This window comes from Arachis duranensis, chromosome 5 (assembly GCF_000817695.3).
Source record: "Arachis duranensis cultivar V14167 chromosome 5, aradu.V14167.gnm2.J7QH, whole genome shotgun sequence".
In the NCBI taxonomy this organism is placed as follows: Eukaryota; Viridiplantae; Streptophyta; class Magnoliopsida; order Fabales; family Fabaceae; genus Arachis; species Arachis duranensis.
In genome coordinates this window covers 1,147,161-1,165,278 of record NC_029776.3, presented here as the reverse complement: position 1 = coordinate 1,165,278, position 18,118 = coordinate 1,147,161, and the positions used below count along the sequence as shown (strand labels likewise).

Sequence of the window (18,118 nt, the reverse complement as noted above, 5' to 3'; positions counted from 1 at the left end):
TTAATTTCTGTCTCAGTATTTCAAAACAAACGCTACCTTAACGAACTAGATATATAATAATTCAACACATGTGAGATGTCTACGATATTGCAAATGAGCATGTGTGCAAAATAAAAGGAATCAAATAATATGCTATTTTTTTTGGGAGAGAATCAAATAATATGCTAGGAATTATAAAAGAACAAGAAAGTAATTGTCTAATTGACCTATATATCAAACAATAGTCGTTGGCATTCAGCGATTTTACTCCTCAAATTATTAAGTTATTATTATTTGGGTGGGCCTCAATCATTGTATTTTAAGCAACCTTTATCATTTTCTTTTTTTTTTTAAAAGAAGATACAATGTAAACTTCTTGGTTTTTTTTTATTTTTAAATGTTCATCATGAATTCCAAAATACCAGTACACTTAACACTTTTTTTTTCAATTTTATAATTTAGTATTAATTCAAAGGAGATCGATTTTACCAACTTCTAATTAATAATTAATAGAGTCACAAGAATAGATTTTGTGTGTTCTTTATTGTCAAGTTTAGTTGGGAGAAGGGTGTTGGGAAAGAGACAAAAAACGAAAAGGGAGAGGATTTGAAGGGTTTTTGTTTGTTTGGATATGAATGGAAATGGAGGTGAAGAAAAGGAGAAAGTGAGAAAGAGAAATAGTAATGGAGGAACCGGTGAAGTGGAACACTGCAAAACGCACATGGCCGCATTGGAATCTCCGCACTCATTAAGGATTCACACTCACTCCCAATACCACGTGTTTTATTCCTTCTAATCTTTCTACCCACGTGCCACCCCAACCCCCGCTGTTAATTAAAACGCACCAAAACACATTAATAATTAGGGTAACACATTAATAATCTTTCAAAGGATTAGTATTATTGTTTATTCTAAATTGGTTTTTGTTACTGATTTGTCACCTTATAATAATTTTTATTGTGATAATTTAATCTTAAATATTATTATTTTTTGTTTGTAATTGACACTTTTATTATTAATTTAATAATTTTTATTTTTATTTTAATGATAAAATAGTCATAATATGAATATCATTTATCAATTTTATGTTTATAAAAAAAAATTTATATTTAATCTAAAAAATAAATACATGATAAATTTTATTTTATATCATACATTTTATATTTATAGAATTATTATAAGAACACACGTGATAAGTTGTATTTTACATTGAATATTTTACAATAATAAAATTTTTATACTTTTTAAATATTTATTGACTTAAATATTATAGTGTTTTTACAGATACTCATCACCTCCTCTTTATTTTCTCATTATCAATGTATATCTTATCTTGATGGAGAACTTACAAGTATTCATTGACGGATAAATTATACACAAATCAATCTCAGTAAGAATAATTATAACTATATTCATCCAAATTGTTCTGAATCAGATTTAGTATAGAACCATGGTAAATTATTTTAAGGACAATTTAATATGATTACGCAAATATACATAATTCGATCCAAGGTAAACTGATTTATTACAAGAAAAGACACTACATAAAATTATTTGAATTAGGATGCTTTACCAAAAACAAGAGAAATGGATAAATTAATTTCACTCAAATCGATTTAGTAGGAAGGTGTTTTCTATATAAACCAATTTCACCTAAATCGCCTCATTGTGAGAAAAGTCTATAATTTAGATAATGATTTATTTCACACGTCTTTTGCTTTTTTAAAAAAGAATCCCCCAATTTCTGTACGAATAAAGTGTTCGTAATGGATAATAGAAATTAAAAAAAAATAACTATATCAATAAAGAGATTTAAAAAAATTAGCGTATACAACAATTTTTATTGATTTCATGCTAGAGTAAAAATAAATTTTTAATTTATTAATTTTAAAATGATTGTAATAATATTAATGTAGTTATAGATAAAGTTATAATATGATTTTATGACATATGTTGTATAAAATTATTGATATTAATAAAGTTATAGATAAGATTACAAACGATTATCATAATTTGATTCAATTACATATAGCATACTAAATGTAAAAATGTCATTGTATTAATTATAAGACTATCAAGAGATCATAGAATATATTTTTTTAACGATCGCATTATTTTTTATTTGGAGACTGTTAGACTATACCACTTAATTAGGCTCAATTACAATTGATTTAAATTTGATTAGCCTCTGATTAGTGTATTTATTTGTCACTGTGACACATAGCAATCTAAAACTCACACATTTTATATGTCATTCGATGAGTGTATTATTATTTTACAGGATGTTATATCAGTGGATGTTTCATAATTTTGAGTTGTACATTTTTAGTAGTAGACCATCATAAATTTAATTTTAAGAGTTTTTTGGGTGACTTTTTTTTTTTGTGGAATGCATCAACAAGTTTACTATTGCCTATGCGTTATTTTAAGATAGCTTTATAGTGCTCTCTCTTGATGCGAGTGAGAATAATGTTAAGATGTATACTCAAATGAGGAATATTTTGTAATTTATTTTGGGTGTAAAACGAAAACATCATCATTTCATTGTATTTACTAATTCAGCGTCAAAAAAAAAAAAAAAGTCTAAGGACCACAATAGTGACCAAAAACTCAATCTTAAAATTTACTATAGTACAATTAGAATTTGAGAGACTAAATTAGTAAAAGCCTTAAATCGAAAAAAATACTATAAAGTAATGTTCTCGGATAATATTTTTGACTACCTTTAAAATCATTCACATCTTCAAAGTTTCTCTAAGTCATTTTTCGATTTGCTCCTCATTCTGTTCAAACACCAAAATTAATCGTAAGCAGAAAATTTTTTTAGCCATTTAAAAAAATTATTGATCTATCTTAACTCAACTTATTTACAAGCATTTATAGTTTTTAAGTAATAACATATATCTTTAAAAAATATATTAATTAGATCCTTAAATAAAAGTCAGTAACATAAAAAAAATATAGAATCAACATTTGGGTCGTCTTAAGACTCACACAATTCAATCAAATTTTATCTAGATCTATTATCTTATAAATTTCCTTTTCAATCTGCAGTTTCAATTTCTTATAAAAAACAAGTGTGTGATAACCTTCTTATTCTTGTTAAATGCAAAGCATTTGTTGGGGCCATGGGAAAAAAAATTCTCAATACTTTAAAGTGGATTAACAAATATTTCTAAAACTGTCAGAGATAGTCATTATGTATTTATAGTTATACAACTTCCTTTACAAGTAAAATAAGGGAAAAGAGTAAAACTTATATTCGTTGTTCATGTAAATTTTTGGGTAAATATATTTTGTTTTAAATTTTAAAAAGTTGTTAAAAAATTATAAAATATAATTTAATTCAACTTATTCTTGATATTTAAAATATATTTAATTTTATCTTTTGATCAAATTAGACGAGTTATTTTTTTTTCATGTTAAACTTATTTTCCTACTTATATTACATCATCCTTATTTAAATTAACTACAAATGACAAAATTTAAACCATAATTTATGATTACCCTTAAATTGGGAAATAAAACCACCATTTGTTTTGTAATTCTAGTCACAATAAATTACGGATAAGAACTATAATTTTTCTTTTATTTATAAAATAAATGATAAATAAATTTTTGATTAATTAAAAATATTTTTTATTTTTTTAAAATAAGACATTTAAGTCTTTTATTTAATTAATAAAAAATTTATGTGTCTTCGAATTAAAAAATAAAAAAATTATTTATCTTTTTCACTTATTTATATACACTTAAACGATAGATTAAAACCACGATTTAACATCTTATATTTATTATAAATCATAATTCAGTGATAAATTATTAATTATAACCACGAGTAATATCCATTTATTTTTTGCGATCTTAAATAATAATTTATATAGAGTTAAATAGGATTGTGATGTAACTAAAAACTAATATAGGAGAATCATGAAAATAAAAACAAAAATATTATTTATACATTAGAATTAGTTACTAAAATCAATTACTAATATATTTGTATATAAATATATACGTGATGTGTGGTTTAATTTATTTTTAATATATATTTATATTTCAACATGTATTTTATATTAATAGCTAATTTTAGTGGCTGATTTTAGTGTACATATATCGTTCTTCTAATAAAAAAAAGAATCCCGCTAAAAAATTAATGGAATATTTGTATAATGTGTACAATAAATTATTTATCTGGCTCAATATAGTTAAAAAATGAACATCCAAGATAAAATATTATTAATTTTTTAAATACAATACACTCATACTATCCAGAATAACTATCTAGATAACAGAATAATAAACATCTAATATCTTATTGAATCAAATATTCTTATACTCTATTATATATATCGTATAGAATATAGATACTCTATTAACTCCCTATACTTCCTCTAAAAAATATAGGAGAATCATGCGATTTAGTTTATTTTTTAACTCATTAAGGTAAAAAAAAAAAAACCTTGAATTAAAAAATAAATAAAAAAAGAGTGGAGTTTGTTATTTCGTTATACTAGGCTTTTGGGATTCATAAATAAAAACCTTAACCACCAATATTGTTCCTATTAGCTCATTCTTTCTATTTCTTCTTTCTTCTTTCTTCTTTCTTCTTTCTTTTCTCTCTCTCTCTTTCTCTCGTAGGATAAGGCACAAATAGAAGTGAGAGAAGGAAGGAACACCAATTCCATTTTTCGTCTTTTCCCTCCTTCGACCGTAAGCCACCCTCAAAAAGATAAACCACACCATGGGGAAGGAGGGTGGCGACACCGTTGGGGAGGTACTGCCGCCGCCGTCGCCGTCGTCGAAGTTCCCATTGAGCGCCTGGGAAACTGCGGTGGCTTCATCGGTGGTTTTGGGATTCGCGGCCGGTATATGCGGCGTATACCTAACGATGCCGGATTCCGATTACAGCTTCCTTAAGCTCCCTCGCACCCTTGAAGATCTTCAACTCCTTAGGTAAAAATTTTATTCGACATTTTTTCTTAACCTTAAACATTACATGTAAGTTTAAACATTTAAACACAGAAGAGAGGAAAAAAAAAAAAGAAAAAAGAAATCTTTGACCTACCGACTATTTTTTTATCCTACATTTTTTTAATACAATTTTTTTTTTAAATTTCGGTTCAAGCTGGATTTATAACTTCCTTGATTATTAATAATTTGCTGTAGTTTTTTTTTTCGGATTAAGTATTATTAGACAACAATTATGAATCTGACCAAAGAGCGTTAATTTATGTCAAATAATGATTCACGCACAATATTTTGGGGTAAATGCTTTGAGGTTTGATTTTCAGCTGATTCTGATATAATGGTATCATCCAGTCCGTGAAGAGAATGTGATGATGGCAAATAATGAATTTTTTGTAGGATTCATAATTATATCATAGAAAAAATATATATTTATTGTGAATATAAGCTTCTTCCTTTCCTTCTAGTACTAATAGATCTGGAGATTATGGGGGTAGATTCTAGTGACTAAAATAAAGAGGTTGATTTTGAGTTTAGGTATATTGTAATATTTACATTTGTTATTATTGATGGATGCTAGTGTTGCCGATAAAATTTATTGGAGGGTTATGATTTGGACCCAAAAGATGCCACTTTTACTTGCAAGAATATTCCAGTTGAAGGTTCACGGACTAAGCATGAATTTTAATTATAGTTGTTGCTCTGATCCCTTGAAGAGAATTAATAGTTTCTCAATATCAATATCAACAACTAAATAACAAAGTGTGCATCAGCTACTTGAAATGTGGTTCCATTGTGATGACTTCCATCTTATTGAATAAGGTTCAAGAGTAACAATGTTGCTTTGCCGAGAATAACACAGATCATCTAATTTTACAAAAAACGCATTCCCATAGCTTGACACTGCTCCTAGCTTTGTCTGCATATGTAATGGATAAATGGAGGAGAATGGTGATTATTTGATGCAGAGTGTTGAAAATTTCAACTACATATAGCAAATCCTGTATGCTATATTTTACTGAAGGTGAACTACAATAGTAACATTGATTATTAATTCAAATTCGTTATGCAATGTTCTTGTTCATTTTCCCATCAACTTTCATCTTTGCTCCTAACATCAAGATGCATCAAAATGATGGTATTGGTATTTATTCTGTTGAGAGCAACTACATTTGACTCTGCCTTTCTTGTCTTGGATTGGTTTCAACTTGCTTTTCTTTTTTCGGATGGGGAACAGGATTTATCTTATATTTATGTTAATGCATATGTGGGAAGGGATATGCAGAAAGGGAAGTGTTGATAACGTCAGTTTTTCATCTTTGTAGAGATAACCTTGAGAACTATACAAGTGACTACACTGCACAAGTCCTGGTGGGATACTGCGTGGTATATATTTTCATGCAGACTTTCATGATTCCAGGGACTGTGTTCATGTCGTTGCTTGCTGGAGCTCTTTTTGGAGTCTTAAAAGGCGTAGCTCTGGTTGTGTTCACTGCCACAGCAGGAGCTTCTTCATGCTATTTCCTGTCAAAATTGATTGGGCGACCCCTTCTCTCCTCTCTTGCACCAGAAAAATTGAAATTCTTTCAAAATGAGGCATGGTTTCCCTTCTTTGTTTCTCTATATAGCGGATTTAATCCTATCAACTATCTGAAATAACATGCTTGTTTTTAAAACTTCCAGGTGGCTAAAAGAAGAAAAAGTTTGTTGAACTACATGCTTTTCCTGAGACTGACTCCCACCTTGCCTAATACATTTATTAACTTTGCTTCACCAATTGTTGATGTTCCTTATCATATTTTCTTCCTGGCAACTGTTATTGGACTCGTACCTGCTGCATATGTCACTGTCAGGGTATGTAGCTATAGACACTACCACTCGTTTATACTGATGTTGTAGCAAACTTGTGCTTTTCCAAAGTATTCCTTCGATTCCATATTCACAGGTTGTTTTTACTTTGGTGCTTCCATACATGAATATATCTGAAAACAAAGAGAAGAGAAAAGAAGTATCGTAACCTAGAAACTGAAATAAAGTTCTCATTATACTTGTACTTAATAATTTCACATGTTAATTTGTATTTGTGTTTTGATTATGCAGGCTGGGTTGGCTCTTGGAGAGCTGCAATCAGTGGGGGATCTCTACGATTTCAACTCAATTGCTACCTTGTTCTTCATAGGTCTTGTCTCGGTTACACCCACGCTAATTAGCAAGAACGAGTCATAGCCATTGACGAAGTGAAGAAGCTTGTGCTGCGAGCCCCTGGATATTCTGATAAGCTAATGCAAGTAGTTCAGTACTGTACATATTTGATTCATAAAAAGGGAAGGAAGTTGCAATTGCAATGAAGTTCTTTGCTATAAGGATTTTTATTGTAAAGTACTGAGATTGTTTTGATGATGGCTCTCAGTGTCAGTGTGGCAAGAAACAAGCGTTTGGCTGAATTAGTTATGGTACATTGTTCATAAGTTTGTTTATGTGTAAAACATACGATTATGGCTAGTTTTTAATGTTACCCTGTTCGCATTGTACAGTAATTTGGATAAAATGCTCATTTCCGAATCACTGTCTTCCCCCATCATTCAGGTTGCGGATTGTCATCAGTTTCATCAATGAATTTTAGAGCTTACAGTAATAACATACTCTTTTTTCTTCATTTTGAAAATAATGAGTAATTAAAAATATAGAATACATGTCGCTGAGAGTAACACTTCCTTAACAGACTTATAGGAACAAGTTCTCTAACGATTTTACCTTTATTTTATATTTGTAGAAACTTTCCATATAATTATCATAGAATTTCAAGGATAAAAGAGCAAAAATTAAAGAGAATTCTGTAGTTAATGCGGTTAGGCAGCTACTTGTAGGCATCTTGTAAATTGCCCGAAACTTTGGACAAAATTCATTAAGAAAAGTCGGCAATTAAGCACCCATTAATGATTGAGAAGCATTTTCCAACAAAGAATTTGGCACACAAATTCAAGCATTAAATGGCTTGAACCGTGTGATTTCCTTTATTAACAAAGAGGAAAGCAGGGTCCATTCTAACGTTGCTTTAAAACAAGGACTTAAAGTGATATCACATTAATTAATGAAAACATTCTAGAAAGTAGAATTACATATCCAACTTTAAATGAAATGAACGAAGAAGAGGGAGGGGGAAGGAGTTGAGAATACTGTTAAAAAAGGATTATAAAAGACAATATAGTTAAGCTTTCATCCCTTTATCTCTATCTACTGATTTTTTTTTTCTTATCCGAAAACCCTTTTGCTATAAAATAAATGCACCTTCAAGCCCACTGCGTGGTTATTAACTGGGAACACTGTCCAGTGAACAAGTCGCTTTTCACGCATGTTTGCTCATCAGCCATCAGAGCCAGTGAGGGCTAACAAGTTTTGTAATCTAAAATCCCTTATAATACTGGAAACGTGCTACCTATTCTTCTTCACCTTCTTATTTCTGAAGGAGCTATCTGGAGTACGACTATCAAGCTTGCGTTTCATCCCAGCTTGTTTTGATGAACCACTTTCTTTGAGCATTTTTGCTTTGGCTTTTCTGGCAGCAACTGATGGTCGTTTCTCCGAGCGTCCTTTTGATTTTTCTACTCCATGAGCTTTCTTCTTGAAATCAGATTTTGTTGCACGCAAACCCTGGTAAGATGCATTGAATTTTTTGTTTGACCTGTTGATGCTGCTTGAAGGAGACGTCATAGCCAGAGACTTTCTCTTGGCCGGGGTGCCAGGAGCTTGTGCTGGTGATGGCTTTGGCTTTGGCTTTGGCTTTTTCGATGGAGTGGAATCAGCCTTGGCATGACTGAGTCGTAATTCTCGGTCTCGAAGCTTCAGGTTCCGTTTCTTGAGTGCAGAATTAGCAGCTTCCTGCAGTTAAGACAACCCAATTTTAGTTAAAATTTATGGACATGGTTCTAGAGGGCAAGGCTGAAAACAATTTTTGCTGCTCTTTACAGGCAATATCATCCCATTCAATACTAACCTAATTACACCTTAACTGTTACAGCACTCATGTATATTACATATCACCATTGAACTATGTACCTAATTAATAATTATAACCCCCAACCCCGCAAAAAAACAAAAGAGAAAAAAAAAACTAAAGAACAAATAAAAAACAAGTACAGTTAAAAATAAAAATCCTGTTGGGATAATATATTTGGGTTCAAAATGGCATCTAAAAAATTTTTCAAAACAGCTAACCCATATGAAAATAAGGAAACAAAGCCTCAGGACAAACAATAGTCCAATGCAATTACAATGACCTATGTTCCGGATTAAATGACGGAAAACCTCTACTTCTCAGAAACAGATAACACGAAAAAGCAATCACATAATATGATGGTTTCTCACAGAAATATCAAGTCACAGACAGCTCTGATTTTAACTAGTTATAACATGGTTATTTAACCTAAGCTTTAAGAGCACAAAGTGAGCATACTTGATAAAAAAAACATATAGCTATTCGAGCACCAAAACAGCCTACCTTTGTTTTAAACAGCACATAGGCAATACCCTTTCCAACATTAAGATGAGGATCTCTAACAACTCTTACAGCTTCTACACTGGTTCCCAGGTTAGGTATGCTACAAAATAACTGATATAATTCTTCATCCTGGAGAGAAGGATCACATGTTATATCTATTAGCCTCTGTAGACCCTCAGACGTGATGTAATCGTGAGAACTCAATCATAATGAAAATTATTGACAAGAAATATACCTTCACATCAAATGGAAGGTTGCCCACAAACAAAGTTCTCTTGTTATCATAAAGTGGAGTACTCTCCCCTTTAAGTTTCTTGCGGGGCGGGCATGCCCTATCAACACGAATATGATTCCCTTCAACCTACATCCAGATAAATAAACTACTTTATAACTTATAAGCAAGCCATCACCAAAATATACAAGGTAAATACAATACTAGATACAATTCCACATAAGTGGGACAAGGACATACCACTGCCATGTTGTGGGACAAAGATGCCTGAGCAGATTCTTCCGTTTTGAAAACAATGTAGGCATGAACACTTGCAAAAAGTAAACAAACATTCATCAATTAGAAATCCCTAAAAATGAGCCCTCCTTATCAAAGCATTAAACCAAATCTGTAAATTGTTCAGTTTAGTTCAGCTCGAATACCTATCAGCAGCATCATTGATTTTCTTCGCAAGGATAGCACCCTTCCTAGGCTTTTTAGTCTGTTCAATACAAAATAGTACAACGTTAACTCAGATTCCAAATTGAAAAAGGATAAAAAAAAAAGCATTTAAATCTTGAAAGAACACCCAAAAGATAAAAAAACCTACGTCTTGTATCGGAACAGAACGAATCCTCACGGATTCAACCTCACCGAACTTCTTGAACTCTTTGAGCAGGGTCTTCTTCTTCACCTTGAGAGGCAAATTTCCAACGAATACCGTTCTCAAGAGCTTCTCCTCATCATCAAACCCTTCCTTCGATACCATCATATCAGCAGGGTTATGCAGCAACTTCCTCTTGTTCCCAACTTTTCCGTTCTCCAACAAAGACGCTTCTTTTTCTTCATCCACCACCGCACCATACTTCCTCTCCTCCCACTCCTTCTCAAGCTCCTCTCTTTTCCTCTTCTTCTTCTTCTTCTCCTTCCCCTCATCGTTCTTTTCAATTGCCAAGTCAGAGCCTTTGGCCTCTTCAATTGACTCGTGGTACTTCCTCTTCTTCCCCGAAGCTTCGATTGCGGAATCGGCGGAGGGCTTCTCCTCTAAGGTTTTCCTTTTCCTCTTCTCCTCGCCGGTGTCGTGTTGTGCGGATCCGACATTGTTAGGGATTTGAGTTTGTTCGTTTGATTCCTGAGAAGGTTGAGTGGGCTTTCTCCGAAAGGGGTTGTCGTCGGAGAATAAGGAAGCGAGGGCGGTGCTTGGTTCCGGTGCGGCGGCAAAGAGCGAGGAGAAAATGCCGGCGGCGGGACGGGGCGAAGCTAAGTCGGTTTGTGGAGGGTCCTTTGGTTTCTTTTTTCCCATTGTTTGAATTGGAGAATACACTGACTCGAAATTCGGGTTTGGGTGGCAGAAAGAAACCCTAGAACTGGACTCTGATTTAACAAGGAGAAAGGTGTAAAAAACTAGTCTTAGAAAATATATATATATAAAAATATAAAACAAAAAATAACAACTAGTTTACTGGCTACTATTATAGAATTATTAATTCTTAATGGTTGATTAGTTATTAACAGTTTATACACAAATAGGAAAAGCCAGCTCAAAAAATGTATTTGTAGTAGAAGTCATGGATTATATTATATGTGAACTAATAATAAGTTCAGCTTAATTTTTTCTTGATTCCAATTTAACTTTGTGTCACTATTATAACTTATAAGTTTGTTTTCAAAACAAATAGTTCAGACTTCAGACGCTGATCTAATCATACTACTAAACTCTCAGTTTTTTTTTTAGTTAGCTTCTTAAACAACATGAAGATTTAAGAATTAATTCTTCACAAATAATCAACGAGTAAAAATTATTCAAAATATAATTTTTAACTATTTAAATAAAAATTTAATTTGAATGTACCATGGAGAGAGTACTCTTTTACTATAAAATTATGGCACTTCAAAAGATACTTAATAAACTTACATGAGTGAGGTATTCAAATGCAGGAGATCAATCACCAATGTTTCTGCACAAAAGGGTATTCGTTGTGATTAAAATGTAATTGTGTATCTGAAGTGTTGGTGAGTTTGCATATAGGGTCCTCCTATTAATTTTAAAATGTCCTAAATTTGCAATTGAGTCTTACGGTCATTTCTAAACTTACAATGACTTTAATATTGTCCCTGAATTTAATAAAGGTGACTCACGGTCGTCTCTAAAATATTTTCTGAAAAATATTTCTTAACGGCGTGATGACGTGTACTAAGAGACGCCACGGTGGATAGGTAACAGCTATATAACGTGGCTGTTATCGTTATTGACTCAATTTAGTCCCTAAAGTGGTTTATAACCTTAGTCTCCAATTTGAGCTCTATCTGTATCCAACATTAGAAGTCACTCTCTTTCTTCTTCTCTATTCTTCTTCTTCTCCGCCACATCTCCTTCAACCAAAGCAGCATAATCAAATAAGATGAACCCAAATGACATCCATGCAAATTTAATTTAACCTCCGATGAATCCCACACCATTACCTCCTCCAAAATCACACAATAATCCAGTAACTTCTTAAGTCCGAAACTCATTTCCACTGTTGATTACCTCCTGAATGAGTTGCCATTGTCGATTGAGGAGTTGAATGAGATGCCTAAGGTAATCATCTTCTTTAGCTAGGAAATCATTTCAATGTGCTCACCATGAGTGCCAAAAGTTGAAAGAACCATATTAGTGCAAACAGTGTCAATCTCAAAGTCACCTCACTTATTGATCCACAACTCTCTGCAAATCATGGAACAATCCCAGCCTCCTATAACCATATATAATGGACTTCAACTCAAAAGCTGAAGCGTCAAATTTCTCCACCATTACCTCTCAAATCCTCAACCAAATCCTTGGCTTCACGAAACCTATCCATTGCACACAAACCACTAACTATCTACTCAAAAGCCCTGGGTTTTATGTAAACAGAGGAAGAATTACAAAAAAGCTAGTTCATGTAACAATAAACAACACCAAAACCTTTCTATGAGCCTCGCTTGGAGTGTGACTCAAGCAATTTACAGTAGAAAAGAGCAAGCTCTCTGTTTTGAGATTCAAGCTTGGAAGTGGCCTTAAAGACGAGAGCTTCAGCTTCCTCAGAACGACCCAGTTGATAAGAAGAGCTGCAAGGTCAGAAACAAAGGCAGGGTTCCAAGTGAACTAGGAAGTTTGGGCGATACATGAATAAAATTGCAAAATTTTGAGGAATTAGAAAATGGAAAAAGAAGAAAAGGGTTTAGGGTTTACAGCACTTACAGAGAAAGTGAGAGAAGAGAGGTGAAAAAAGGAGGAGGAGGAAGAAAATAGAAGATGACAAAGTAGTGTCTTCTAATAGTGGAAGAAGAAGAAGGAGATGTGGTGGAGAAGAAGAAGGAGAGCAGAAAAAAAAGAAAGAGAGTGACTTCTAATGGTGGACAGAGATGGAACTCAAATTGGGAACTAGGGTTATAAACCACTTCAGGGACTAAATTGAGTCAAATAACGATAATAACCACGTCATATAGCCGTTACCTATCCACCGTGGTGTCTCTAAGTACACGTCATCACGCCGTTAAGGAATATTCTCCGAAAAATACTTTAGGGACGACCATGAGTCACTTTTGTTGAATTCAAGGACAATATTGAGGCAATTGCAAGTTTAGGGACAACCGTGAGGCTCGATTGCAAGTTGAGGGACCACTTTGAGATTTAACTCAATATAAGTGTATATGACTTCTGGTGTGAATGCTGAGAATATTGTTGTGTTTTTATGTGAGTTTTTAAATACAGATTTTAGAGTCAATGTTTTGGAAGAGTGCATTAAAACATCCGTCCAATTCTTGCTGGAGGAGTACAGTGCAGCTCTAGAGTAAATGGTATTTAAAATCAGTGACGCAGTCTTGGTAAGATGGGCCAAAAGGCAAGATAATAATTATTGGAGTTTGAGTTTAAAAAAAATAAAGTGAATTTTTTTTACAAAGTTTCAATAATATCAAGATTCAATATGCTTCACACAAAGAGTTTAAATTTATCAATAATTGAAAAAAAATAATTAATAAACAAAACAAGAGTAGTAAAGTCTTGTGATGCTAATGAGAAGCTGCATGATTACCAAAATGATATACGTGTGCAACTTTAGCAACCATTACAAAAATGAGGCCTTATATACAGTGCTGGAGACGGAATAATATAATAAAAAATAAAGACAACTTAACAAGAGTTATTATAACCCTAATATTTAGTGGGAGAACTTTCTTTTTAATTTAGTGTTAAAGACTTTGTTTTAGGTGTGATTTTTTTTTATTTTGGATATTTTTATATTAGTAGTTATGTCTTATTCTTAATCATTATCCTTGATAGCAATATTAAAAGAAATATGACTGAAATGTAAGATTTGTTTTGTATTTTTTCTTTCTTCAAATTTTAGAGGAACAGTGAAAATAACAAAAATATCAAACACTGGAATAAAACAAAAATTAAAAAACACAAACTAAATAATTTACTTTTTCGAAATCACTCCAACCTTTAAACACTAGTAAGGTTGTCGAAATAGCATTACGACTCACAATGTTGCCTAATCCAAAAGAAGTTGCAACCATAAGCCTCTATCCTTAATCCGGTTAATCATTTTGCAATTAAAACATCACACAAGGACAATTATCCTACATACCTCCAATCAGATAATAATCAGGTGAATTTGGTGACCTAATCTGTAAACCGGATTTTGTTGGATTTTATCGAATATTATCCGACAATCCAATTGAAGGAAAAAAAATGACGAGTTTAATAAATTGGACAATCCTCTCTGCCTCCTTCTTGCTTCTTGCTCTGAATTTTTGCTGTGGCTAATTCAAATTTGATAAGTATTAGAAATATAAATTAGAATTTGATCATCGAAAAACATCTTCAAATCAATACCAAGAGTACGACTTAAGAGAGGAATCAACAAACAGTAGTTCAGAAAAAAAAAATAATTGTCCTTCATAATGAAATTGTGGTACAATTAGGCCAGCTGTGTATCAAAATTGAGTAAACAAGAGCATTAAACAACTGGATTAAGACATTACAAAGTTCATGCATGTTTGATGTGATGAGTGGTATGTTAATATGACTTGTTCAAAAATCAAAGTGCATATTTTTAGTTTGCGGCGTCCTAAAAAAAAGACATAATTTTATAAACTTTTACGGGAATTTTTGAATGCATATTCTAGAGTTAATGTTTTGATAGAGTGCATTGAAACTTCCATTCAATTCTTGCTGGAGGAGTATAGTGTAGTTTTAGAACGGTGGTCTTCAAAATCAATGAAGCAATCTTGGTGAGATGCTGGATCAAAAGACAAGGTGATAACTATTGGGGGTTGAATTTTGAAAAAAATAAATTGAAAAATTTTCTGCAAAATTTCAATAATATTAAGGTTCAATATGTTTTATAGGAGGAGTTCAAATTCATCAACAATTAAAAAAAATTTCATGATCAATAATAATAAGAATAGAAAAGTCTTGTAGTGCTAATGAGAAGCTGTGTGATCACTAAAATGATTTTCGTGTGCAAATGTGACATTGAGTATAGGGATGTGGTCTTTTATACCGTGTCGGAGGCAGAATATTGCAATAAAAGGTAAAGACAACATAGCAAGAGTTATTGTATCTCTAGTATTTAGTTGGAGAACCTTTTTTTTTTTAATTTGGTGTTAGTCTTTGTATTAGGTGTAATTTTTTTTATATTTGACATTTTTATATTAGTAGTATTATCCTATTCTTGATCATTATTCTTGATGGCAATGCCAAAAAAAATATAACTGAGATGTAGGATTTGTTTTGTGTCTTTTCTTTTCTTTTTGGGTCGAGTTTGTAACCCAACAATCGGGAAAAAAAAAATAGCCTACATAATTTATATACTATTCCGTCATTTTTTATTTTTCTTTTATTTTTATATATTTTCGACAATATTTAAACAAACTTGTAATGACTAATGAGTTGATTACATCAATATTCATTGTTCGTGTTATAAAAAATTAAGAGTTTCATTCAACGGGAGAGCGATGGTGCTTTTAATGTATCTAGCATGTAAAAGAAGGTAGCTTTCATCCTCCAGTAGGGATCATAAATGGGAGCTAAATGATTGCATATTTGCATGTAATCAAAATTGATATTTTTGACATTTTTCCTTTTCTGTGGCCTCCATAAATTTGTCTTCTCATTCGCTGAAGCAGGTGTGATATTATCACATTATAAAACAAAAAACAAAATAAGATCTTAGTTTAATCAATAGAAGTAGATCACATTGAAGCATATGTTTTTTTTTTGTTTTTTTTCCTTCAATTATTTGTTCAAATTGTTAATCATATAAAGTAAAAAAGAAAACCAGGTGCGTTGTCGTCCATTACATTAAGTAGATTATGATATTCCTCTTCCCCACATGAAATGACATGTTGCAAATCCAATTGAAGGATTGAACAACAATACTTTGTTTGTTTGTAGAACAAGAGTTCACTCTAATTCATAAACCCACTTAAGATATTTTTCTAATGGAACAGTGAAAGTGAGCGTGATCTATAGTTGTGATGAGATTGCTTACAGTGCAATTAACAAAAAGATAATACCTGATTGGATTGTGCTAATTTTAATTAGCCGGCATGTGGTTGTCTCTATCAGTCTGTCGGTGAGATAAGCTGCTTAACACTAATCTAAATCTAAATATACTTTTGGAGACTATAGTTTAGTCGGGGAACTGATTAATATTGACGAATTGAGCTTTAATCTTAATATTAAAACTTAAAAGGAGGAGTGAATAAAGTTAAGCAACTTGAAAAGTAACAACGGATTAAGAAACTCAAAACCAATTTTGGTACAAAAAGGTTAAGGTACCTCTCTCTGTTTGTTTTAGAAGAGTAGTAATGGCCTAATAGTGGATGAGTTTAACAACTAATTTATTCAGTATCCATTTTATACTAATTTTCAGATCTAAAGCTACATAGTAAACGAGTACTATAAACGTAGAGTCCACAACTAATCTAAGATTTAGCTAAAAATTATCTCAGAAGAAGATAAAAGTTCTGCGTTACTATTGATTATGTAGATATGGAAAGATAATGCCTAATAAAACAAGGCTAAGGATGCTGGGTAAAAACGATTAGCACTATTATTAATTGCATTAACAAAATTTTACAAGTCCATGTCTATCCCAATAATATCTATCATACATAATTTAAGCGGGATCTACAAAGTTATATTAGAATGTTACAGTCTCCGGAAGTGGCGAGAACGGAGGAGAAGGGTGAAGGGACAGAGGCAGCCATTTACTTTTCAGTCTCTGATATTCTATAACTTGGAGCTATTTCCGGTTAGACATATCAAACAACAACGATCCTTATTCTGTAACTTTCAGATTCAAATGCCATTTATAGAAAATATAGCACTCTCTACAACCTCTAAATACCAAAAATCACTTTAAAACACAGCCATTAACTTCCTCCTCCTCCTCCTCTTCTTCCTCTGCTTCCCACATGAAGTGCGCATAGGATCCCAGCACCGTGCTGCACATAAAAAAATATCAATTATTGTTGTAATTACTAATTACTTTACTATGTGATTTATTATTATTATTATTATTAAGAAAAGATGGAGGAAGTACCAATCATCAGGAGCAGCGTAAACGGCCTGGTCAAAGTAAGATTTGGCTCTCTCTTCATCTCGCTGCGTCTCCCAAATCAGCGTTCCGTACAGAGAAAGAAGTTCGCCGTCGCCGGGATTAGCGAGGATCGAAAAGAGCGTCCGTAGGGTTTGACTTCAGCATTTCCTCGTAGTATGCGCCAATCTTCATCCTATCGCCGCCGTTTCCTCCGGTCACGGTCGAGATTCTTCTATCGCCGCCGCCGTAGCCGGATCCGCCACCGAATTCTTCATCTTCGTCCTCTCGCACGATCACCGGGAAAGGGCGCGTTCCTCTTCGTTTCAGATCCTGGATAGCGCCGAATCCTTCGCTCGCGGACCGAATCGATGACTCCGACATCACTCGGCGGATTCCGTTTGGCGGAAGGTCTCTACGGCCGTCGGAGTCTAAATGTATCGAGAGGCTCGGCGACTGAACACGGCTGTTGTCACCGGAGAAGGACGCTTGGCGCGGGAGAGCGAGGCGAGGCGAACAGTTCCGGACCGGATTCAGGACCGGCACGGATCCGGTTCTTATGAGAGAAGCTCTCATAGCTCTTATGAGAAGTTTCGAGTGTTTGATTTTTTGGTATTGTGTGTAAGATAAGAGGCGATCACCCCCACCTACTAGAAGAGTTCAAAGGACCCCCTTTATTAAGGGGATTTAATGGAGGGGCAAAACGGGTATTTAACCATATAGTGTATGATTGTATTGCATCTGAACCATTAGCAGTTTAGCACCGCTGAAAGGGTTGACCCCCTGATTCTACTAGATTATGACACGTTTTTGTGGTCACACGTGTACCCCCCAAAATAGCAGGCTTTTTCAACTAATTTATTTCTTGTTTTCTAATTATTGTGTGAAAAA

At 32.9% G+C, this 18,118-nt stretch overlaps 2 protein-coding genes and 1 long non-coding RNA gene across 3 annotated transcripts; 1 reads left to right on the top strand and 2 right to left on the bottom strand.

Annotated features, from left to right (window-relative positions):
* Positions 1–4,550: 4,550 nt before the first annotated feature.
* On the top strand, positions 4,551–7,506 carry LOC107487188 (uncharacterized membrane protein At4g09580). The gene is made up of 4 exons (XM_016107796.3): positions 4,551–4,932; positions 6,270–6,540; positions 6,628–6,798; positions 7,045–7,506. Exons 1-4 carry the CDS (start codon positions 4,721–4,723, stop codon positions 7,168–7,170), a joined length of 780 nt encoding a protein of 259 aa, XP_015963282.1. The 5' UTR covers positions 4,551–4,720; the 3' UTR covers positions 7,171–7,506.
* Positions 7,507–7,998: 492 nt separating this feature from the next.
* On the bottom strand, positions 7,999–11,052 carry LOC107487189 (nucleolar protein 12). Its single transcript, XM_016107798.3, has 6 exons — positions 10,264–11,052; positions 10,097–10,155; positions 9,915–9,984; positions 9,678–9,803; positions 9,443–9,571; positions 7,999–8,823 (listed from the first exon to the last, which is right to left on the bottom strand). The coding sequence occupies exons 1-6, from the start codon at positions 10,954–10,956 to the stop codon at positions 8,377–8,379; spliced, it is 1,524 nt and encodes a 507-aa protein (XP_015963284.1). The 5' UTR covers positions 10,957–11,052; the 3' UTR covers positions 7,999–8,376.
* A 5,664-nt stretch (positions 11,053–16,716) lies between these two features.
* Positions 16,717–17,366, bottom strand: LOC107487190 (uncharacterized). The gene is made up of 2 exons (XR_001591749.3): positions 17,234–17,366; positions 16,717–17,135 (listed from the first exon to the last, which is right to left on the bottom strand). It is a non-coding gene; the product is annotated as an uncharacterized LOC107487190 (long non-coding RNA).
* Between the last annotated feature and the right edge of the window lie 752 nt (positions 17,367–18,118).

Coding starts and splice junctions, on each gene's coding strand:
- LOC107487188 (XM_016107796.3), top strand. CDS start 4,721: ATGGGGAAGGAGGGTGGCGACACCGTTGGGGAGGTACTGCCGCCGCCG. Junction 6,541..6,627: donor TGAAATTCTTTCAAAATGAG/GCATGGTTTCCC, acceptor TAAAACTTCCAG/GTGGCTAAAAGAAGAAAAAG. Junction 6,799..7,044: donor CTGCATATGTCACTGTCAGG/GTATGTAGCTAT, acceptor TTGATTATGCAG/GCTGGGTTGGCTCTTGGAGA.
- LOC107487189 (XM_016107798.3), bottom strand. CDS start 10,956: ATGGGAAAAAAGAAACCAAAGGACCCTCCACAAACCGACTTAGCTTCG. Junction 9,985..10,096: donor ATCAATGATGCTGCTGATAG/GTATTCGAGCTG, acceptor ACTTTTTGCAAG/TGTTCATGCCTACATTGTTT. Junction 8,824..9,442: donor ATGTGCTGTTTAAAACAAAG/GTAGGCTGTTTT, acceptor TCTTAACTGCAG/GAAGCTGCTAATTCTGCACT.